Source organism: Silurus meridionalis, chromosome 5 (assembly GCF_014805685.1).
Source record: "Silurus meridionalis isolate SWU-2019-XX chromosome 5, ASM1480568v1, whole genome shotgun sequence".
Lineage (NCBI taxonomy): Eukaryota > Metazoa > Chordata > Actinopteri > Siluriformes > Siluridae > Silurus > Silurus meridionalis.
In genome coordinates this window covers 26,696,491-26,722,008 of record NC_060888.1, presented here as the reverse complement: position 1 = coordinate 26,722,008, position 25,518 = coordinate 26,696,491, and the positions used below count along the sequence as shown (strand labels likewise).

The 25,518-nt window shown below is 38.0% G+C and overlaps 1 protein-coding gene across 2 annotated transcripts; it reads left to right on the top strand.

Moving 5' to 3' along the window:
* The first annotated feature begins 660 nt into the window (after positions 1–660).
* On the top strand, positions 661–24,800 carry kitlga (kit ligand a). Of its 2 annotated transcripts, none has more exons than XM_046850263.1 (10): positions 661–1,017; positions 14,382–14,489; positions 16,443–16,499; positions 17,251–17,406; positions 20,083–20,296; positions 21,238–21,273; positions 21,578–21,678; positions 22,443–22,552; positions 23,152–23,198; positions 23,685–24,800. In XM_046850263.1, the coding sequence occupies exons 1-9, from the start codon at positions 1,003–1,005 to the stop codon at positions 23,180–23,182; spliced, it is 828 nt and encodes a 275-aa protein (XP_046706219.1). In that variant the 5' UTR covers positions 661–1,002; the 3' UTR covers positions 23,183–23,198; positions 23,685–24,800. The 2 variants fall into 2 exon arrangements, with proteins under 2 accessions (XP_046706219.1, XP_046706218.1); XM_046850262.1 differs by having other exon boundaries at positions 23,681–24,800.
* The last annotated feature ends 718 nt before the right edge of the window (positions 24,801–25,518 follow it).

The window sequence follows — 25,518 nt, the reverse complement described above, 5'->3', positions numbered from 1 at the left end:
GGACTGTCTTTTCTTTACTAAACTGAGTGTTTCTTAATCATCTGAGCACCTCAAGAACTTTTAGGATGGATTTTGTTTGTAATTAATATTGACAGTCTGCTACAATGGCTCAAGACTGCAGTTTGCATGAAGAGTTTTATTTAAGTGCATATCACAGAACAGCACCTCAACAAGGATGGAACTGTAATGAATGAACATTGATGATGAGGATGAGGATGATGATGGGATTCCTTTCCTCCTTATGCCTTCTCAGGGAGATTTTCCTTGCCGCAGTCGAAACTCTCTTGCTCATTAGGGACATACTTACAATTATAACTTTTACATTTGTGTCATTTTAGCAGACACCCATCTCCAGTGCTTTGAGTCTCTATCAATTAAAAACTCTACACTGGTACATTAGATTATTTTTTTACACAAAACAAACCTGGAAACGTGTTAGTTTTGTTTTAATGTTTCAAGAACATGTAGGTCTTCATCCTATGTGTTCACCACTCTGAGCTAAAAGCCTCTGAGAAATGATAAAATGCGCTCTGGAAACAGGACCAGTGCGACAGGGCGGGGTTTCTGTGCAGAAATGGGCGGGATTATGGTGAGTGGGCGGGTTTCTAGGGGTATAGTCACGCCATAAAAGGAGGCCGTGCTTGAAAACGGAGCCATATACAAGCACACACGGTCACACGTTAGTTTACACGCACGCACGCGCGCACCTAGAGAGAGAGCGCCGTTCCCCGTCACCGTGCGTAATGAAGCGCGCTCCTGGATAACAAGCAGTGTGGTCTTCTCGGTTTGGTTTCTTTTTTCTTTTTTTTTTAAGGTGAAGTCATTTCAGGGTTGATGTTTTTTTCCTCTTCTTTTTCTTCTTCCCCGAATTGACTTTGGATTTTACCCCTATGATGATTTTGGATATGCGCAAACGGGATGAAGAGAAGCCCTTTCCTGCGCGCAGAAGTAAAATAAAATAGGGTTTCATTCACAGTGGACACTAAAATCCTCCCGTTCCCTATGAAGAAGTCAAAAGTAAGTCGTGCATTTGTTTTGTTTTTTAGTTTTCTTTTTTGCGTATGTGTGCGTGTGCGCGCTCTCGCGCAGCGTACCGTCTTATTGTAACGCATTGCGCACGGGTGCACAAACTTTCGGATCAAGTTCGCGTGGCTGCAGTTTAGATGCAAATGCATTAAGCGTTGTTGTTACTGGAGTGAAAGTGGTGCAGTTTTGAATCCGCATTTAATTTACGCATGTGCGAATCTATTCATTAATTGAATATTAATTAATTAGTGATTAATTCATTATTCACCGATGCATTGCATTTGGATTTATTTCATTATAACATTATGCATAAAATGCTGCACTGTATAATAGTATGAATTCGATATCTTTTACAGTTATGCAAATATGCACACAAGACCTTAATCACCAGACTTATGTAACTCTGTAGTTGCGAGAATAAAGATCCAGATTTATTCATGAATAATTCACATTTTATATATATATATATATATATATATATATATATATATATATATATATATATATATATTAAACTCTCCAGATATTAATATGTGCTTTCAGACACACATCAGGTGATTCCTCTCTACTTTTCCTCCATCCACAAGCACATCATCACTCTCCTACATTGTTTTTTTTTTCTCCAGGGTCATCAATTCAGGCATGACTTTTTTTTTTTGGTTTGACCCCGAAAACGAGAAACACGTAATTTTTGGAGTCTCGGAAAAAAAAATGTCATAAAGCTCACAAGATGATAAGAAGAATAAAAAAAAATACATTCCATTAGTATGGATGTCTTAATAATTAGCTTGGAGAGTTCTTGAATGCAAAAAACACACACACACACACACACACACACACACACACACACACATCTCAACAGGCGTCACGGGACAAGTTTCAACATGCTAAATATTAATCTAGCACCAGGCTTGTGGTAAATCAAAAAAATTGGTTTTTCAGGTTTCAGAAGCGATCAGAGTGAAAGTTCCAACACACTCATTAAGGGTTGTTTATTGTAGCAAGACAGAAGGATCTGTTGATCTCTTTTCATCCTGCTGGTGGGACCACCGTGCGCTTCTCAGGATGTAGTGGGATGTGAGATGAGAAACGAGTCTGCGTCAGCGTTCAGATCCACAGGAATCTCCATTCGATCTCCAAACTCCGAACTGATGCAGTGTTTAAGCGTCAGTCGGATCGGTGGATCTGTTGCGGGTCCACGCGCCGGCTTGTTGAGAGAATACGTGTGGTCCTGGTTGCGGTTTGGCCCCCGAGAGCCCGAGGCGGGATGCGCCGAATCTGGCAGATGGGTTTATTCTGCTGCGTTAGGAATCGAGAGCTATAATTTTCAGGCGTATCGAAATTCTTTAAAGCACTTAATGTCCTTTCACTGACAGCAGCATTACACAAGCAATTAGGAGGCTTTGGGAAGGTTTAAGATTTACATCTGGGTGGAGCTCCAAGCCTGAGGCTGGAGGCTGGAGGCTGAAAGCTCAAGGATCAACTGGAATCTAAAAAACAGCACTGAATTTATGTCATTTTTTATGTGAAAAGTCTGAGGGATCTGAAAACCTACAAAACCCTTAATCCATACAGCTGCTGTTTGGCTACCACACACACACACACCCACACACACACACATTTAAGCATGCACACATCTTAGAAAGGATCTAAACATGCACCAGATGATGATCTTTTGGACTTATAAATATATCTAAATTGTGCCTGCATCTGTTTATCGATTATGTTTCTTTCTTCTCTCACGTCAGATTCAATCCACGTTTCCTGATGCCCTGTTTGCAATAAAGAATTACAAGCTTTTCATCCACCCCCCCGCCCCCCTTCACTTTCACATTCTTGTACGTATGCTATAAAGAGGAAGTTAAGCCCATGCAGCCCACCCATCCTGATTACGCCTGTCATTACATTGTCTGGAGATTAGGATCCTGCCTTCTTGCACATCACAACTCATTCCCCAGTTTCCTGACTTTCCTTACTGGACCTTCCCGACCCCAGAGCGTTCTTTGACTGGAGTTGCAAAACGAAAAATAGAGAGAGAGAGAGACAGACAGACAGACAGACAGACAGACAGACAGAGAGAGAGAGAGAAAGAAAGAAAGAAAGAAAGAAAGAAAGAAAGAAAGAAAGAAAGAAAGAAGTTTTCGTTTCATGCGAGGGAGCAGGCAGAGAGTTACTGAGAGTTAACCTGTGGAAAAAAAGGTGTGTGTGTGTGTGTGTGTGTGTGTGTGTGTGTGTGTGTGCGTGTGCGTGTGCGTGTGTGCGCGCTTGCACAGGTTTTTCTTTTTTCTTTTCTTCATACTTTAACAACTTGTTCTTCAGACGGCGTGATATAACGTGCTGCAGGAGAAGGTGAAAGTAGGCTAAAAGGAAGAAACCCGCGTCTGGTTTTACCTGACGAGCTCGACAGGCATTTGGGCCTGGAGGTGTGTGTGTGTGTGTGTGTGTGTGTGTGTGTGTGTGTGTGTGTGTGGTGGGGTGGGGAGGGGAAGGGGCGTACGAGATGTCAAATTTAGATCAACTCTCCAAATCGCTTTATGTTGCGTTCATGAAAGCAAACATGCGGAAGTGTTAGATTTCTAGCGAACAGGGAGTGCAAGAGGTTTACATTTAAACACCTCGTTTCCTCTTCACGAGTCTCTAAAACGCTGGATTCTTTGCTTTGACCTTCAGTTTTTCAGGAAGGACATGTTGCACACATGGATTTTGATGAGCATGACTTCATAAAGTCTAGAAGTGCAGACTTGCTTACTGTTGTTGTTGTTGTTTATTGTGTGCTAATGGTCTTCATGCTGGAGGACGATTCCGTCCCCCTTTCATTACAGGCGTTCTGAACTTGCAAGATGCAGGACAGTCTTCAGATTTTTTGTCGCAGGACAGTTTAATCTTTCTTCACGTACCATAGACAACCTTTTAGCTTTCCTGGACACACCAGGCACGGGCGAAGGAACTCCGATCCGATCCGATCCGATCCGATACCCACATCAGTATCGTCGTAGTGAAACCGATATCAATATATGAACTGTTTTAGTTTATTGTGATGTTTCAGATTCTGAATAATTCTGAATATTAAAAGCCATCAGGTTGATAATTTCCCCTCTGAACCCGGGTCTGTTTTTTTGATGGTTCGAGATCCAGATGATTGCAGCGAAGCCGGGGATGTATGAATGATTGACAGAATGTGGACTTGTTTTGAATAACTTTGTTAATGTTTGATAAATATTTTTGAATTTTTCATATAAAAACGTTTTCAAAACCCCCAAGTAACACACACACACACACACACACACACACACACACACACACACACACACACACAAAACTACAACACACCCTATTAAGTCTCCTTTGCAGCATGTCTTTGTCTGCAGTCGTTTTTCTTTGTCCCTTCCAAAGTCCACGTGATCCAGCGATCATGATAACACTGGCGGGAGTCCGAGACGCTCACAGTCCATCAGAGACGTGAGAATGAGCTGAAGGGTTGATGATGCATGAGGTTTAAACATTCGCCCGGGGTTTCACCAAACTGTTCCAAGCAGCTCAGAAATGCAGGAATCTATTTATTTAATAAGGTCAGATTTGTTTTTTCACCTGCTTCATAGTGAATCTGATCTCCAAATCAGCCATCGCTTACAATCCCTTTTTCTCCTGAATTCATCTTCCTAGCAGCCTGTCCATAAACTTAACCAGGAAGTTGCTCGTTCGTTTTCTTATCCTGTTTTTATTTTCTTTACCAGATGTATAAATGTCATAAATATAATTCGTCATGAAACATAGAATCTGCTGTGATCAATATTCATGATGCATTCTTCAGAAGTTCGCTAATCTGTAGCCTCGGGCTGAGATGTTTCTGAGAAACAGTTTGTGATGTAAACTTTTACTTTCAGGACCAAAAAAATAAGAATCTGGAGCAGATTATCCATCTATCTATCTATCTATCTATCTATCTATCTATCTATCTATCTATCTATCTATCTATCTATCTATCTATCTGTCTGTCTGTCTGTCTGTCTGTCTGTCTGTCTGTCTGTCTGTCTGTCCGGATATAAATGTACACAAAATTCAGAACACTTTTCACTTACTCTACATGGTCCCTGAGTTAGGATTTTTCGTTCTCACTATGACGATATCGATACGACAAAATTGTAAAAATATTTCCAATACTGCGCTACAGGCAGCAGCGTACGATGTAGGATATGTAGGTTGGATGCAGCTGGGATGAGCGAATCTCTAGCCCTGTGAGATGTCTCGCTCTCACAGGGCATTCTGTCTCAAACGGTTTCAAACAGCAATTTTTGTTAAAAGCATCTCCCAAACGCCAAGTACATCTTCTGCTGCTAGTGAAAAAAAGAGGAAGAGGAAAGCCATCAGTTTAGAGCAGAAAATGAAAACTATAAATCAGCATGAAGCAGGAAAAACTCAGTCAATTTTCAAATTATGATATTTTTGACTTACGACCATATATATATAGCGAGAGAGAGAGAGAGAGAGAGAGAGAGAGAGAGAGAGAGAGAGCGCAAGTCATTCTAAAAACATTCCACTTATTTTTATGGCTTCATGAGAGACACATTCCTTCAGAACAACATACAGAAGTTTAAAGGCTCTCAACTCAAAATTGCTAAATTTATATTATTTGTATGTGTCTATTTAATATTGTGATATATATATATATATATATATATATATATATATATAATAAAAGTAATAAAAAGGTATCATGGCATGTACAACGAATTGACAGAATTGATATGTTCCATCCCCTCACTGGACTGTACACAGAGATTCGGTATTTCTCATTTCAGGTATCTCTCATTTCTACCGTATCTCTAAACTGATCCCCAGCTGGTGTCCCTCGTTGTCTCGGTCCTCCTCAGTCAGTGTGTGAATGAGAACAGTAGGCTGCAGGTCCGTTTTGTGCTTAAAAGCTTCCACAGGTTTATGGTAGTTATAGCATATGAATGGTTCTTTTTTTGTTTTTTTTTTGTGTGCCTTTTTTTCGACACAAACCGTGTTCCTGTTTATTACCCATATGGCTCGGGTTCACCCCAAAGCTCGCTATAGCGCTGTAACCTTTACCACTTAACACGTTGTAAACTTCAGAAAGAACACTACTGTAACTCTGGGATGGTAAATCCTGATGGGGATCTGACCTGTTTTCCTGCTCCACACACTGATCACTTTCCCCTGATTACCCAGAATGCCTTGAGATATAATATTCCATTAAAATATTTTTATATTTGCATAATTTGTGCAATGTTCAACGTTTTATTTTTTTTTTATTTAAAATGGAATATGTCCGTAGTTTTATACATTTATAGCTATGTTGTGCAACATCCACAAAGCTAGTAGACTGGTTTTTATTTCTCTAAAGTGTTTTATTCTTTTACTTTCACATTTAGAGCAAAATTTACATTCTTTATTTTACATTTGCATATATTAAAATGCAATGCATTTCAAACAAACGTTTTTTCAATCTATTTGTAGCCACATTTAATGTTGGCGATCGTCCCCGAAAACACAAAATCTGTTTTTGTTTTGTGTTTCCCGGAAGTGTAATTTGTTGACATTTACTTTTTTTTTTTTGGCATTCCATATTGCGTAATGCCCTTTTAATCCATTAATAGCTACATTTCATGTCGCCCACGAAGATCTTTTCATTTAAATATAACACATTGTTCTTTTCATCCATTTATAGCTACACTGAAGACTGCTGAATGGTTACGGAGTAAATATTAGTATGTATATTAATCAACACCTTCTGACCAATCAGAATCCAGAATCCTTTTATAATGTAAATCTGTTTTAGAAAGAAATACAGACAAGTTCATTGTGTCCATTGGATGTGGTAGTTCAACGTTAGATCAGTGGTTAAGACCTTGGGCTTCTAATCAGAAGGTTGTAAGTTAAAATCTCAGCACCACTAGGCTGCTCCTGTTGGGCCCTTGAGTGAGGCCCTTAAATGTCAACTGCTCAGGGGCATAAATGTATCAAAATAAACGACTGTATTATAGTATATTATTGTAGTATTGCGTTATACGAGTCACGCAACCAGTTAACAGATCAAATATTAGTTTTGAAGTAACCAACAGTTTAATGTTGAACAGTTTGCAAATGAATCATAATTGGATCCTAATTTAGTAACTCGGTGTTCGTTAACGAGGGGCTGCTTCACATCAGCAACACCGACTCAATGACAAACAAGTCATTCATAAGAAGACGACTGATCGCACCTGCATTTATAGCAACTAGTTTCTAACTGATTATTCATTTTATTGTTAATCATAAATATAATCATGTATTATGCATCCGGTAAACATTCATGCAGTAGTGTGCAAAATCATGATCCTACTAAACAGCTGCTTTAATGAGGGTACGATCAAATATTTATTTATCGATTATTGGACACCTATCTGGAAGCTGGCAACCTGCAGGTCTGGGAAAACTACTGAATAGCACCAATCAGAGGCGTCGTTTTTATGATGTCATCATGTAGAACTTCTTACAGGATTTTACAGTATTTTAAAACACAAGTATTTTGATACAAAATATGAAACAAATTTTTTAAAAAATACATGTATCATAAACACTGCCCTTCTCTGAGTGTGTGTGTGTGTGTGTGTGTTTGAGAGAGAGAGTGTGTGTGTTCTCAGGACACGCGATATCGCTGTCTTTGCCGTGTTTTATTCAGTTAGCACGAAGCTCTTTAAGTGCATCTGAAAGGAAACAGACAGACTGAGTGCAATTTGCGGAAAGTAAATTGAATTTGGGAACTTTGGGAGTGGATCTCTGTCTCTATCGCAGGATTTGATGAGTTTTCCGGTTAGCGGTGATGCTCGCTCTCTGGTTTCATAAACATTCTTTTCCACCATGTTTTTCTTCATTTCCTCTAAGTGAGAAGTCAAATAAAATATCTGACTTGTGCATGACTCTGTTTGAACAGATAAGTGTATCTAAATGTTAGTTGGGGTGCACACAAGGGGGGCGGGGCGATACGACCAAAAATATCGTTCCCTGAGGTATTTCTGAAATACACAATTTGATCTATGGGAAATATTTCATTGATTATGTAACTATTCATTTCTTTTTATTATTTATGAATAAATTACAAAAAAATGTAACTGATTTTAATTCTATTTAACACAAATTTTCAGCATCCTACATATTTATTATTTAAGTGAACAAAAAAATAATTTATATACAAATAAATACATAGATATTATAATATTCATGACAGGGCAATAGGGTAATTTTATTTATGATCAAAACAAAATTATTCACTGTTTATATGACATTGAATTTAACAAATTATAATGAAAATAAAATAATAATAAAAAAACGTATAAAAATACCTGAAATATTGAAAAACACTACAAACTATTAAATACATTTTTTAAAAATATTTAAGTAAAAAAAAGTAACATCACATTAGTCATTGAGTCAGTTTGTAATCATTAAAAAAATAATACAAATAAATTGAAACGTAAAACAAAATATCTTGATATCGATGGATATAACGATATAATATCGGTATCACGGGAAATTGTGAAGCTTTAAGACGTGATCATGACTTCATCATTTAACATAATTTATTTATAACAGAATTTTCTTCTTTTTTAAGTTTTTATGAATTTTTTTTCAAACAAAAACAAATTATTGATATATATATATATATATATAATATATATCATTTATATCTATTAAAGTGTACAATAAATTATATTTTTTACTTATTCATTAATATAATAATATACATTAGTACCAACCAGTGAACAGATTTCAATGCACATATCCGTGTTATATATATATATATATGATATGTTTGAGGTATTGCTTTGCCCCTCGCTATAGTCTCGCCTCCCTCAGGTCGCTGTTGGCAACTGATTTATAGCGTGATTTTTTTCCCACACTGAAGTCTCAGCCGTCCAAAGTTCAGTAGAAGAAGTTCATGGCTGTGTGACTAATGGAACATGCTCATCTCTCCGGCACTGCTGTTGTTCTCCAGCCTGATTATGTCAATGAGATTATAGACTGAATGGCACTTTGTTCATGGTGAATCCGAAGCCTGTGTCTGGACGGCTGGCTGAATTACCGAAGCGTAACCTTCAAAGCGGCAGCTTCGTGCGAATTCGTGACAGTTATCTAGTCCAGGTGCTCACACCGTTATCTTAGCTTTATCTCTGAGACGGGCAAAAGGATGAAAAGCTCAACTCTTTTTTTGTTCTCCCTTTTATCTCCATCCACATCGTTCCAAAAGTTACTTACGGCCATGATGAGCTCTTTGTCAAGCCTGGTTAAAAAAAAAATCTAATTAAAGTTTGTGTTCTGCGCGATTTAACGACATGCCTGCTTTCAAAGTCTCACATTCCTCATTAACATCTTAATTCAGCCATTACGGGGGTTTGGACTTCAATATGAGGGGAAAAAGTCAGTGTTTTTCCTCGAGGCATCTACACGATTTTTACGTGAACGATTGGGGAACAAACAGGTCCGAACTAGCATGCACATGCTACGCGATCAAGGTTATAAAATCATTCACGTGTAAGTGCATGAAATGAATTTGTAAAGAAATATGGTGGGGGGAAAAACGCCTGGTCTCGTAGCATGTGCTAGCGACAGTGCAGGACAAGGTGTTTTTATTGTATGTAGGATATGTAGGTTATATACATGATGCCTTAGCTTCAATAGTAGAAGCCTGATTCTGACGCTCAAACCACCGTACAGTGTGAATACATGCAGCTTATTTACATTGTTGCTAAAATTCCACAGTCACAAGCTACAAGCTACAATTGTGCTTTTTTTGCCTTTTTTTGGGGCAAAATTTACTGCAGCGATGTATGAACAATATATATTTAGAATCTTATAACGATTTATTTTAATGTAAACCTTTTTTTCTGTAGATATTACAATTAGTTTTTTTATATATTTGAAAGCTACACAAATGTTTCACCTGCAGCAAATTCAGGAGGTTCGTGTAGATCAAGATACAAATCTATTGCAGAAATTGATGCAATATGACTACAATATTATGATACTGATAAAAAACATTATTTATTTATTTTTTCTCAAAAAAAACCAGACAGACAGACAGACAGACAGACAGACAGACAGACAGACAGATCGATAGCTAGACCTTCAGATAGCTGGATGGATGGATGGATGGATGGATGGATGGATGGATGGATGGATAGATAGATAGATAGATAGATAGATAGATAGATAGATAGATAGACAGACAGACAGACAGACAGACAGACAGACAGACAGACCTTCAGATGGATGGATGGATGGATGGATGGATATATATATATATATATATATATATATATATATATAGATATAGATAGAGATAGAGATAGAGATATACAGACAGACAGACAGATCGATAGATAGACCTTCAGATAGCTGGATGGATGGATGTATTAATAGATAGATAGATAGACAGACAGACAGACCTTCAGATGGATGGATGGATGGATGGATGGATGGATGGATGGATGGATGATAGATAGATAGATAGATAGATAGATAGATAGATAGATAGATAGATAGATAGACCTTCAGATAGCTGGATGGATGGATGGATGGATGGATGGATGGATGGATGGATGGATGGATGGATGGATGGATAGATAGATAGATAGATAGATAGATAGATAGATAGATAGATAGATATAGATAGATAGATAGATAGATAGATAGATAGATAGATAGATAGACCTTCAGATAGCTGGATGGATGGATAAATGGATGGATGGATAGATAGATAGATAGATAGATAGATAGATAGATAGATAGATAGATAGATAGACAGACAGACAGACAGACAGACAGACAGACAGACAGACAGACAGACAGACAGACAGACAGACAGACAGACAAAAATTAGATTTCAGGATCATAAAAGATTGAATGTTGTGTCTCAGCTATTTGATCTGACTGGTTTTAGACATGAACTGAACGAATCCTCAACAATGAAGAGAAAATAAGCCCATTGTGGTCGGACTTGATGCAACCTTATTACAGAAGCGATGCGGCAAATTCTGGGCCGTGGCATTTACACACACACTGTTTCACTTTCGAGCTTGTCTCGGTTTACACTTAAAGCGCAGATTTTTGTCAAATGAAGTCATTCTTTAAATTTATAACATGTTGAAAACAGCAGAACTTCTTTTTATTCGACCATTTGATTCCTGGGAGTCTGGGAAAAAAACTGTGTGAGGACCACACAAGGTTCCCATGTGTCAACTTATGTTTACTTTTTTATGTTTGTGAACCGTGGAACAGACGAACGATGAGCTGACAAACTTCTTCATCAGCTCTTGCTTAAAAAAAGTCATGGACTTTCATGTCCTTCTCTATACCACCCTCATCATCTTCTCTGATCCTCTTACCCATGTCTTTCTCCATCTTCTGTATCAACTCACTAAAACTCACTATCGAGACTAAAGTATTGGGACACCTGACCTTCCAGAAATATGTGGTTCTTCTCCAAACTGTTAGCACAAAGTTGGAGGCTTACAATTGTATAAAAGTCTCTGGATGCTGGAGCATGAAATTTCCCTGTTCAGACTAAAACCTGTTCCAGGATGAAGACGCCCCTGTGCACAAAGCAAACTCCTTTAGGATATGCTTTACATGGGTTGGATTGGAAGATCTCCTGCTAGAGAGCTCTCACACTATTGAACACACTATCTTTTAGATGACAAATCTCCACAAAATCTAGTGGAACATCTTTCCAGAAGAGCTGAAATACTTGAGTTTTACAGAAATAGAACAACAGAATGAAGGGAATGATTTTGCTAGCGATTGTCCAATAAAGACATGAAGGTTTGTACTGAGTGAAGGCATCGACTGCAGTGGTGATGATGATGGTGATGACAGACAGTCCTGGGGTTCTCTTTCTATAAAAGCCCGGTCAGAAAAGTCTCACTGTGAACCGGGTTTTGTCGATCTATTCATTTTATTTGAATATAATCAATTGGTTATTTGCATCTAATTAGTGAATACATTCAGGTCAAAATGAAATGCTGAGAGGAGACTAGACTAAACATCTTATTTCATCTCAACCCACATCTACAAAGGAGATGTTTAAGATTTAGGATTCCAGACTGATTCTAGATCGCAATATAAAATATTTTGCACAGATAACACAAATTTCTTTATTCCGCTGAAGAACATGTGGGAACCCTCACGGAGTTGAGCCGGATCTTCAGGAAGGAAAAAAAAGTGTTGAGTCGATGCTGTGTTAAATTAGATTTTTCTTTTTGTAGTGGGACAAAAGGAAAATAGTTGTGAGCATGAAATGAAATGAAAAGTCCTCGTGTAACGAGCGTGATTAAGATGTGTTGAAGATAAACCCGTCCATGTCCTTATTCACCCCGGGTGTCTACATTCTGTTTATTTTAGATTGAGCTGATAGATATGCGGTCACATGCTTTCTTATTTTTCTTATTATCTGGTTAAACCAGCTGTCTAAGGTAACATCGTGTTCCTGAGTTCCTGTCCATGCAGAGTATTTAAGCGTTTAATTCAGTGGAGAGGCATGTGAATGGACCTGCAGGACAAATCTCTGTTCTTCATCCATAAAAAGGTGAAGGACATTTAATTTTATGTCTCCAGGATTGTTAGAAGGTCCTCAGCTATCGGATATAAGAAATTTGGCCTCTCATCTAAAGCATTTTAGAAGGACACGTCTTAAAAGTCAGAAAATCCTCATCTGGGATTTGGGGGAAAATCTCATAGTACCGTGATGAGCAGAGGAACATCCCAGAATTTCAAGAAATCCAAATATACTGGGATTCAGAGAAATTGCCCATATAGGATTGTGCAAAAAGCAAAAAAAAACAAACAAATCATCCAGTAAGACTTTTATTTAAAATAAATGATCTTAAATCTCTGATGTGCATTTAAAGCTAATCAGAGCTACAAAACCTACAGGAACTCAGATAGCTCATCGACCTACTAATCAGATATTCAAACTTCAGCATAGAGGCACGTAACACCATGCAGGGGAAGTGCTTCCACAGCGTTTACAACAGAGACCAGAATGGAAATTTTAGTGACTTTTATGAACTTTGAAGTTGTAATATTTCTGAAAATCCTGATCTTCTGGGGTATTCTTTTACAAAAACTCACCCAGAGTGGCACGAAAAACAAAAAACAAGCATCTGCAGGTCCAGAAGGATATTAAGGCTAAGGTAGCTTAACTAACCGCTCTGTACAAATGTGCTGAGCAGAACGTCAAAAGTTCAGAAAATGCAGTTCCTCTCCTGCCAGCCAGGAATAAGAATCTGAAGCTACAGTAAGTGCTGGAGCTCAGCTGAGGACTGCATACGGACCAGGAGATGTCTGGGGCACCTCACGGCTTTGTGTATGAGATCGGAAAAGACTTTTATATACCTCAAAATATGCGTATAGAGAACCTAGAGATTAAAATAAGTTATTTTCTTTGTTTGAATTTCTATAAGTTTTGGCACCCTATCACTAACAATGATTTAACGAATGAATTAACTAATTGATGAATTGAATATGAATATGGAACATTATTATGAATAATTAATGAATATTAAATGAATAAGAGATGAATGAATTAACACAAAAATGTATTCTTAAAAAGAAAGAATGAAATTATTTTTTTATTTTTTATTGTACAAACAATTAAATAAAAAATAAAAAATGTAATTGAAATGAATGTATTTGTGTGGTCAGAGCCGGGCTTGTTTTTGAATGGGAATGAAATGTACCTATTGAACAAAAAAGAATATTGTATTGCCTGGTTTATTGGTATATATATGAGAAAAACATCCGTACTGTATATAATTAATGCGGTTTTGTTCCTTTTTTATTTATTACTGTATAATTAAAACATGATCTCTGTATAGACACCTGATCATCACTTTCAGGTCATTTGCACTGAGATGGTCTTTACCTCATACCTGCACTTTGTATAGGACATAATCTAAGTATGCACATTCATTCGTATTCACAATGACAATCAATTTCAATCTAATCCGATCTAAAAATCAGATCGTGGCATGAACTAAAGAGGTTACTTTTGTGTACATGTGGAATGAAAAACTCTTCCGATTTGTATCTCAGGCTTAAGAGTTAATCTGCATAAGGACTAGAAACAAACTGCAACGGGTGTGTGTGTGTGTGTGTGTGTGTGTGTGTGTGTGTGTGTGTGTGTGTGTGTGTGTGGGTGTGTGTGAAGAAAAACTGGAATATCATTATAGGCTATGAGGAAATCTCATCTTTCAAAAAAAGGTTTACCTCAGAGATGGACTTTGTGATAGTGTCAGCATATAACTAACCAAATCTTCTTCCTTTCTTTCTTTCTTTCTTTCTTTCTTTCGCAGATTTGGATACGTACCTGTGTCCATTTGTTGCTCTACATCACAGTTGCTGCTTATCCCAGTGAGATCGGAAATCCCATAACAGATGACATCAAGAAAATCTCATTACTGGTAAGAGTTCAATCCCTCCGTCTCCGCTCATCAGCTCTCATTAGTCTAGACAGTGATGAACTGTTTGTTGTTTGTTGTTGGTTTGTTTGTTGTTCACAAGAGATGACGGTGGATTACAGCAGAAAAACAGCGACGGATTAAAGGATTAACATTTGTTGTGTTGTTTGTGGGATTTGCAGTCTTTCCCAGTTTCACACCCGAAACCATACACAGGACCTTACACTCTTTACACTCGTAATCAGAATCCCGTTTACCTGGAATATTTCGGGAATTCTGTTTTTTTATAGACGATTTTATTTAACTCGTTTTTTTTTTTAAACCAAAAAAACTTCAAATGAACTTTAAATAAATAAATAAATAAATGAAAAGCACTCTGAGGATGAATATTGGGAGTTCAATTCACATAAAAAAGGTAATAATAAAATGAATTATTAATCATTTTAAATGACAAGAAAAACAAAGTATTCTTGAATTTCTGTATAAAAATATAAAAAATGTATATAAATATATTTAGTCTTCATGCTGAGTTTGGTTTCACTAATAATAAGCATACTTTTGCATGAAGCATCAATATTTGTCCGTGTCAATGTTGTTTAGAGTATTAAAAACTTAAAAAGTATTAATTTAAGGCACATTCAGAACAGATAAAAATGTGCGATTAAGTTGCGATTAATTGAGTTAACTCGTGACAATTGTGTAATTAATCAGGATTCATTTATTTGAATCGATTAATCTGGAAAAGTTGCACTTTTAACTCATGAATCAACTTATAATATATATATATATATATATATATTTAATCATATGTGTATGTGTGGACAAAAGTATTGGGACACCTGTCTATTCAGCTTTGTGAAGATAAGCTTTATATAGGTTGGAGTGGAAGGTCTCCTGCTATAGAACTTTGACCTCAACCCTATTGGGATGAATTGGGACACTGACTGTACCCCAGGCTTCCTCACCTCACTTACATCAGCACAAATCTCCACAAGCACAATCCAAAATCTAGAAGAGAAGATTGGAGATTATTATACCAGCTAATGGGAACAACATGTGGGGAACCAGGTGTTCAAAAACGAAGCACATACCAATCTTATGCTCAGGTGTCAACAAACCTCTGTCGATATAGAACACATATAATGAGACTCAGAGAATAAAAATAATGAAAATTACAGTAAATAAAAGAAATTAAAAACGTATGCAAGTTTAGCTAAACACAGAAACTTTTTGACAGGTGTACTGGAGCTCTCGCCTAGCTATGCTAATCATGTTAGTCTTATTGTTAGCATAATAGTCACTCATAGAGTCAAGTCAGAAAGCTGCATTAGTATCTGATTATTGTTTTGGTTTTCACCCCTGATTGCTTTGCTTAAGAACCTGTACATTAACAGTATTTTCAGCTCAGGAAACATTTCCTCCACTACCACCTCTAGCATGAAATCACGAAGAACATTGGAACATTGACTTGCATTACATTATTCACCTAAAGATCTCAGAATCGAGAACTTTTACTCCAGTAGGTTCGTCAAAGCAGGACTTCTACTGTTACTGGAATCATAGTTCTGCATGGGATTTGTACTTTGACTCAAGTACTGAAACTCATTTCCAGCAGAAAGTCCAGTTTATGGAAACATTTCTTACGTAATGGTTGTTCTTCCGAAGTATAAACAGTATTTGAAGCAGAATTAGTGTCTAAAAAAGGCGTCACTACCATTAGAAGTAAATTCGTCTCCTTTTTGCAGAAGGTCTACACATTTTTGTGGCTGATTTATTACATTCAACATGTTTTTTTGTGCAGCTTTTTCCTGAAGCAGGGTTTGGGATTGTTTTTTTTTTTTTTTTTTCCACACCTCAAACTCCACAACTTCCTTCCTTCAGAGCAGAAGGAAGCCATGGATTATGAAACGCACTTCCAGGTTTTTAACACCATTGTGTTTTTCTTGTTTTCATCAGAAACAGAATATCCCAAAAGACTACAAGATCACTGTACAATATTTGCCTAAAGAAGTGGTAAGTGCCTGAGACTTTTTACTTTTTTATAATACACTTAAACTTTCAAAAACAATTCAGTTGAAAGGTTAAATATGTAAAAAAAAATAAAGAAAGAAAAAAAAATTAAACAAAATATAAAAATAGACACTATTTACAAAGTAGAATATAATAATATTGTATCACGTGGTTTACTCTGTTTTTTAAATAATAAAAAAATATTTTTGGAAGAGTTTTCTAATTTGTTTATTTTTTATATAGTGTATTATTATATTTTTTTCTTTTTTTATTATTTAATATAATAATTATTTAGCTTTTTTTCTTTTCAATTTTTTACCATTTTTAACAGTGTTAATTTCATGTGTTCATTTTATTTTTTTTAATATGCATTTTCTTTTCTTTCTTTATTTGTTCAATTTTAAATTGAATAAATTAATAAATTTAAATGTGTTAAATTAGTAGGACCCCACACATCCTACTCCACATACTACTTGGACAATACAAGCAAACTTGTACATACATTGTAATGCATATTGTGTATCGTGCAAAACTTCTTATCTTGATGTGATATTTTGATAATATCGCCGACCCCTAGCGTTACATTACATTGTCACTGAAGTATATTATCTGTTTTTACTTGGAAGAAAATGTAATCGAAATGTGCAGAAGAACTCTATCGCATTCACCACGAACCTTCTGAGCCAACTTACTTGTGTACTCATGTGAGAAAATGTTCTTTTCCCTTTATCTGGCTTTGTTTTTCTCCAAACAGAGTAGTATGTGTTGGGTGCAGCTAAACGTATTCCACTTGGAGGAGAGCTTAAAAGACCTGGCCCAGAAGTTTGGGAATATTTCCTCCAACAAAGATTATATAGCGACGTTCATCCAGATGTTACAAGAGATGCGATATATAATTGGAAATAGCTTGGTGAGTTATTATTTTACTATATATCCATACACTACATTGACAAAAGTATTGGGACACCTGACTTTTCCAGCCAAAGTTGGAGGTACACAATTGTACAGGACGTCTTTGAAAGCTGTAGAATGAACATTTCCCTTTACTTAAACTAGGAGATCTAAAACCTGTTCTATCATGACACTGCCCCTGTGCACAATCAACATTTGCGTTGCATGAGTTGGATTTGGTGAAAGATCTGCTATATCTGCTAGATCTGCTATTGAACACCTATGAGATGAAAGTGATCACTGACTGCACCCCAGGCCTCCTCACCTTCTCTGGCAACAAAGGTGTTGTGTAACATTACACAACTCTATGAAATGTTCCATGTCCAACGTCGAATTCCCTGTGAATGAGCTTGTTGCTATAGAAACAATAAAGTAACAGAATAAGTGAGGTAAAAAATATATATATATATAAAATTAAAAAATCATAATAAATCATGACAATCTGATCAATCAGTGGCTTAAAGTTGCAGATCATCCAGATTTCACATTCTTTCTGCTCGAAAATCTGCAAAAAAGTCCCTGGATTCTCAAGAATCTCCAAAGTAGGTGTGTGGTGTTTGGTAAAAATTTTTTGTCCTACCCAACCCACGTGTTTTATAAAGTTGCTGCTATGCAAATTCAATTTCCGATAAATGCGAGCTGGTTGTTTGTTTATTGTTGTATTTTATAAGTTCGAGCCAGGTAGCAGTTTTAATTCAAAAGATCATTTCATGCAAGTGTGCGCATGTGTGCTGCAGGTCGTACATTTGCCACAAGCACATTCTTGGCTTTTGCTTCGCGAGCGGTCGAAGTTGTCGTTGCGCAGCCGAAGAGAAAGACGGGTTTTTCCGCTTGGTAAATGACGCTAATTAGAGGAACGTCTGCATTGTTTATTCAGTACACATCAATGCCTTTACCCTTTAATTGTCCATGAAAACAACAGACATATGGTTATAATAATAATGTTTATGTAAACCACAGAGAAACACCGCAATGATTATGCAAACTACTGAATTATATTGCTAGTGTCATCTGTAAAATTAAATACATCGGCATGCGACATTAACGAGGTTCGGGTGAAAGTTTGGGTGGAGGCCAGACAGAAAATCGAAATGTCGCTCAGTTGTCACCTCTCGCATACGCTGTACAAACACGTTACAAAGATTCTACTGGAGAAGAGCCAACCCAGGGTTTCGTAAAAACAAGCTCCAGAGCAACTTACATGATCTCTAAACCCCAACAGTGGTATCTTAGCAGTGATGGGATTTGAACTCACAACCTTCTGATGTGAAATCCTCCATGTTAAACCCTGAGCTACCACTTCCCAGTGGTGCTCGACTGGTGGTGTAGAATGAAGCATAGAATCCCTGAAACTTGGGGTTCTGTTTTTGTGGTGTTTTCTCCAGGTTTCCTGTGGGTTTTGTTAAATCTGAGAACTCTATACAAACTTACTTCCGATTTTCTCAGGAAACACTCCTTCAATAGTAACTAGTAATTAACTAATTAAATAGTCAGATGGCTCTGTATTATCTTTCAAACTAAAATGCAAATTATATGATCCTGTTTCTTGGAAGTAAAAAACAGCCCGAAAAGTAAACTATTAAAATGATGCAAGGCCTCACGCCTAGGTGTGGATTGTGTTGGTCACGTCGCAGGAAAGCTGTCCTGACTGAATGTTACAAAATAACGCCTCATTATTTTATACACGGCTCTTTTAATCGGGAATTCTGCTGCTTTACATCACACAGAGATCGAGTAGGTTCAGACGATTGCATTCGTTTACATAGATTTTGGAATAAATGTTGAAGAAAGAGAGCATCTGTGCAGCATCTCTACTAATAATGGAGCTGTCTGTGTTAACTTTTCATTCGCTTCATTCAGCAACAATTCATGCGGTGACTCGACTCATTTGTTTAAAAAAATCACCTTTTATTATTAGCGCATTCATTGAGAACGCTAATTTAACTGGTTTAGGGCGCAAATTAAACACGCAAACTACCTTACGCTTTCAACCCTCCTGAAATCACTTCTGAACTTCCAGCGAATCACAATCCAGCACTCGCACTGCCTGCTGCGTTTGAATGTGCATCATGTGACCTTTTTACGAATCCTTTGTTTTGTTTATATGGTAGCGTAAAGGACAAACGGACCCGTGGTTCGTTCGCCGGTTAGCCGGTTTTAGATTCGTGACACGAATTGTGACACGTCGACAAGGACGAGAACTCGACGTTGCATTGCATTGACGTGACACCGGCTATGATAAACATTTTCCTGAGAAGATTGCGAAAGATTTTCTGTTAGATAAAATCACCCCATCCCCCCACCTCACTGCCCTCGCAGAACAACACACTAGTATGCTAATTTTGAGTTTGCTTTGCTGTTCTTTATATATTAAAATCAGCCACAAAACTGGGCCGCTTTCCAACTTGGCTGGAGTTGTAGGAACATTTTTGCCTCGAGTAGTGAAGAAGCTGAAAGCTGGAGCCCACGCCACATGATTCCAGTTGTAAAGCATTAAAGATGCTGCGTGAGACTGCATTTATTCTTAGCAACACCAGAACCAGAAAACCATCGAGGATTTGAGTGTCGCTCGTTTCCTTTAGGGTCCATTAGCACGAGATAAAGTTTTCTTTTTTTTTTTTGGTTCGTTTTCCAGGAGAGTTCCATGCTGGAGTTCCAGTGCCACTACCGAGAGGAGAAATGGCTCACGCCGCGCTATTTCCAATTCGTGGAAGACTTTTTCAACACCGCCAATTCCTCGAGAGAAGAGGAAGACTGCGAACCTCCGCCGTGTCCCACAACGATAAAGGCAACGACGACGCTGGCGACGATGCCGACGCCGCCGCCGACGCAGATTCGTTCACAAGACGGTGAGGGGAACATGGTTTCACAAACGAAACAAATACAATGAGGAGGTGGACGAGTTCTTGTTTGCGTTTTCCAGAACGTTTTACAGAGATTGAGAGCATCGAGATATAAAGTTCATAGGACAAAGATGTTTTTTTTTATGCTAACCTGATCTTTCTCCATGATTCATTCATCCTTAGTAACTGCCTGTTCAGGATCACAGTGGGGAAACTTGTTGAAAGTTCCAGGAAGTACAACCAAAAAAAATCTTTAATTGAGATCAATTCTACACTCGAATGATGTAGCTGAGGACGAGGAATATTGGGAGGATTTGTATGGATTACAAAAAAACATAACCTGAAGAAAATAAATCCGTCTTTTCTGTTTAGGCCACGCCCACACCAGGGTTAAACCTAAATGCGGAAACGGCAACCCAATCCACGCAGGGTTTATGTAACAACAAGAGCTCCATAGGACGAGTAAAATGCGACGGAATTGTCGTAAATTAGCGTTCCCCCGGGGCGACGCGATGCGATGTGTGCATACTGTCCTGTTCATAACCACCTTCACAAAGAATTCCATAGGAAACACGAACATCTCCATGTGGGCGTTTTGTTTAGTATTGTCAGCTCGGTTTTTAACACGTAGCCTGAAAAAAAACCACGAGATGTTCCCCAGCGGGCGAGATGAATAGAAGAAAAGAGCCGAAGCACAATTGTTGGCGCGGCGATAAGCGAGCAATCTTCAGATCTTCCCAAGCGCAGACTCATTCTCTCTCCGAGAGGAGACACATGGGATCTTTTGTTAGGACGCAAATAAAAGGGGGCCGTGATGGACTCTTCTTTCAGCGAAGTGTTTTTCATCTAAATGTATTAACGCTACACCCTTTTCTTTTCTTCTCTCTCTCTCTCTCTCTCTCTCTCTCTCTCTCTCTCTCTCTCTCTCTCTCTCTCTCTCGCTACAGGTAGCTCTTCAACTGCGAACTTCACTGCTAACGAAGGTGAGGTGTTTTTCTCCAAAACCAAAAGTTCATTCTTTTTTATTTTTGATTTCTTTTTTTTTAATTCAGGTTGTAATTCACAAGTTTTGGCTCTGGTTGCCACAAAAAATGTTGGATGGATGGATGGATGGATGGATGGATGGATGGATGGATGGATGGATGGATGGATGGATGGATAGATAGATAGATAGATAGATAGATAGATAGATAGATAGATAGATAGATAGATAGATAGATAGATCGCTATAGAAACGATCAATGCATGAAACCCCTTTCTGAGCAGTTTGATCCGCTCTGTCTGCAGGCTCCATGAACCCGAGGGTCCTGACGGAGATCATGAAGAAGAGTCTGTACTCGCTCCTGTTCATCCCCGTCATCGCTGCCGTGTTGCTTCTTGCCTGGAAGGTTTGTGTCCATTCGCATCCCGAATTCTTTTCATTTTACCTGGAAAATGTGTAGTTGACTTTCTTTCTTACTTTCTTCCACTTCGTTGTCTTTCTTTCTTTCCTTCTTTCTTCCTTCCTTTCTCCTCTACCTTTTCTTTCCTTCTTTCTTTCTTTCTTTCTTTCTTTCTTTCTTTCTTTCTTTCTTTCTTTTTCTTTCTTTCTTTCCTTCTTTCTTTCTTTCTCCTCTACCTTTTCTTTCTTTCTTTTCTTTCTTTCTTTCCTTCTTTCTTCCTTCCTACCTCCTCTACATTTTCTTTCTTCCTTCCTTCCTTTCTCCTCTACCTTTTCTTTCTTTCTTTCTTTCTTCTTTCTTTCTTTCTTTCTTTCTTTTTCTTTCTTCCTTCCTTTATCCTCTACCTTTTCTTTCTTTCTTTCTTTCTTTCTTTCTTTCTTTCTTTCTTTCTTTCTTTCTTTCTTTCTCCTCTACCTTTTCTTTCTTTCCTTCTTTCTTTCTTTCTTTCTTTCTTTCTTTCTTTCTTTCTTTCTTTCTTCTTTCTTTCTTTCTTTCTTTCTTTTTCTTTCTTCCTTCCTTTATCCTCTACCTTTTCTTTCTTTCTTTCTTTCTTTCTTTCTTTCTTTCTTTCTTTCTTTCTTTCTCCTCTACCTTTTCTTTCTTTCCTTCTTTCTTTCTTTCTTTCTTTCTTTCTTTCTTTCTTTCTTTCTTTCTTTCTTTCTTTCTTTCTTTCTTTCTTTCTTTATTTGTTCTCGTTTTTCATCATGCAGGTGAAATCCAGACGAAACGCCCCGTCACTGCAGAGCAGTACAGAAGGACCGCCGCTGTATATCGGAGCCGAGCCCAGCGCGCCGCCGCTAGATGAGGAAATATCTGAAAGGTAACGGACTGTGCAGTATCTCACTCACGCACACTCTCACGTGACGGATCGCTCGTCGTCACCTTGGCGTTTGAGTCTCGGGGGCGTGGCCTGTCCAGCGTTATGTATCTGATTAGTAACAGTAATATCTGTACTACACTATAATATCATGATAACTACTGTAGCTGAACCTCCTCAGGTGTTCATTCCGCTCCTGTAGCAGTGTGAGCGTTAACAGCAGCAGCAGCGCCATCACTCGTTCTCAGATTAGATTAGCACGTCTAATTTTTCGTTCACGTGATCGCCTCTTAGATTAGATTATCAAAGCTGCATATACAATATACAATAGAATAATAGAAACTAACCAACAAAACACAAATTAGATCAGAATGTCTAATTTGGGGTCACATGCTCAGACTGCTAATGTGTATTTTTGGTTGCAATTGGACAGAAGATTTGGGAATGGGAAGGAATTGGGTAGGAACTGAAGTCATGAGAGGGAAGTGAAGAATAGTCGGACCACAATCGATGTTTGTGGGGAAGTTTGCCTCATTAAACACCACTAAAAATCTGATGTCGTGTATATTTACAAAACCTGCTGGTGTTTTTTTATTTTTCAGCAAAAGATTAAACAACATCTGCCCGGTGTAACTGCTCCACACAACCGGTGAGATCTTTCTTCAGTTTTCACAACTGTTTACTCTTTTCTTAGTTGTTCCACCTCTTTTCTTTCTTTCTTTCTTTCTTTCTTTCTTTCTTTCTTTCTTTCTTTCTTTCTTTCTTTCTTTCTTTCTTTCTTTCTTTCTTTCTTTCCTGATTTTTCTCTCTCCTCTTTATACTTCATTTCTCCTTCCGTCTTTCTTTCTTTCTTTCTTTCTTTCTTTCTTTCTATCTTTCTTTCTTTCTTTCTTTCTTTCTTTCTTTCTTTCTTTCTTTTTTCCACTCTTGCTCCTTTATACTTCATTTCTTCCTTCCTTTCGTCCTGCCTTCTGTCCATCCTGTCTTTCTATCACCTCTACTCTTTTTCTTTCTTTCTTTCTTTCTTTCTTTCTTTCTTTCTTTCTTTCTTTCTTTCTTTCTTTCTTTCTCTTCACAAATATACATATAAAGTTCTCAGTAAGCTCTAACAGAACCTTCCTCTTTTCTCAGACAGTACCGCAGACGAAAAGGCAGCAACCTGAGACCCACACATGTCACTTCCTTTTCAGCTCTGAGGGATGAGTACTGACCTCCAACGAAGAACCGCCCACCGAGTTTCCATGACGTTTCTGCTAAGAACAATGGTTGGACCTTTGCTGTGGTAGGAGGAGGAAGAGGAAGAAGAGGAGGATGGAGATGACGGAGTTTGTTAGTTTGTTTTGTTTGTTCTCCTCCATTCTTCCTTCGGAGGACGGACGGCTCATGGACGACTCGGTTGTGATCCACGACAGGAGATCGGATTCACCTGAACAGCGTCCGTTCCTCAGCGGTGTTCCCGTAACGAGCGGGATGAAGAGCGAAAGCCAGAACTCGTCCTCTTTCCTCCTTCTGCTTCCTGTTTCGTAGAGTTCTCTCGCTCTTTGTTGTCCTGAGCTTCCTCAAGCGTGATACTCGTTTTTAATTGAAAAATCCAAAAAAATATATATTTCAGTCGTTTCATCTGAATTGTGTATCTTTTTTTTTAAGTCGCTTTACTGGTGGTGTGGACTTAATTTATTTATTTGGTTTCTTGTGTTATATTTTTTTGCTGCTCCAGCAGTTTGGATAGTGAGCGAGTCCATGGTGGAAGTGTTACCACCTGACCCCGTGCTTTCTTCACACTAGCGCTAGCTCTCAGGCCCAATAATCACGGACTAATCTTTTATGTGCAACTTTTAAAACCATTTACCGAATTCGTAACAGAAACATCGGCTCAATTTTCGCTGCGGTTCGCGAGTTCGCGAGTTCGACTGACTCCTGAACTGTTTCAACACCGGAGATGAACTTTAACGCCTGGTTGACAAAACTGACTAAACTCTCTGTTTCCTAATCGTTTGTAATAAATTTTATTCCATTTGAATTAATGTTATGAAATAGAAAAACAGGGCATATGTATATTTCTGCTCTGGAAGAACAAAATCCGATTTAATTTACAGGTTAAAGTTTAAGATGCAACAGCTATTCTGATAATCCTGTGCCTTGTGTAATAGAAGTTTGATTGTGTGTGTGTGTGTGTGTGTGTGTGTGTGTGTGTGTGTGTGTGTGTGTGTGTGTGTGTGTGTGTGTGTGATAGTAAAAACACTGTGTGTAACATCAAATGGCCCCTAATAACACTATTCTGTGACTCTTTTGGATTGTAGGTTGCCATTTTCTTCTATTCTCTGAAAATAACTCAACATACAGCCATTATTGTCTAAATAACTGGCAACAAAAGTGAGTAAACCTTCAGTGAACATGTCAAAACTGTGTCTAAAGTGTGAATGTTTTGTGTGAGCACATTGTTATCCAGCACTGCTTTAATCCTTCTGGGCATGGAATTCCAGTTGTGTGATTGGGGTTGTTATTATGTTGGAAAACAGCATCGTGTTCTTCTTCAGAATGTCACAGTACATGTTGGAATCTATGTTTTCCTTAATGAACTGAAGCTCCACAGTACCAGCAGCACTCATGCAGCCCCAGACCATGATGTTACCACCACCAGGCTTGACTGTAGGCAATACAAGGTTTTCTTGGTGCTTTTCACCAGGGTGTCCTCACACATGCTGGACACCATCTCAGCCAAACACGTTTATCTTAGTCTCATCAGACCACAGGACATTATTCCAGTAATTCATGCTCTTGGGCAGGTCGTCTTCAGCAAACTGTTTGTGGACTTTCTTGTAAGCAGCTTCTGAAGAGGCTCCTTCTGGGATGATGGTCCTGCAAACCGACTTGTTGCGGCGTACGGTCTGAGCACTGACGAGTGGACCTTCTGCTTCTACAACCTCTAAAGCAATGCTGCAGCACTCATGCTTCTGTTTTTTAAAGCA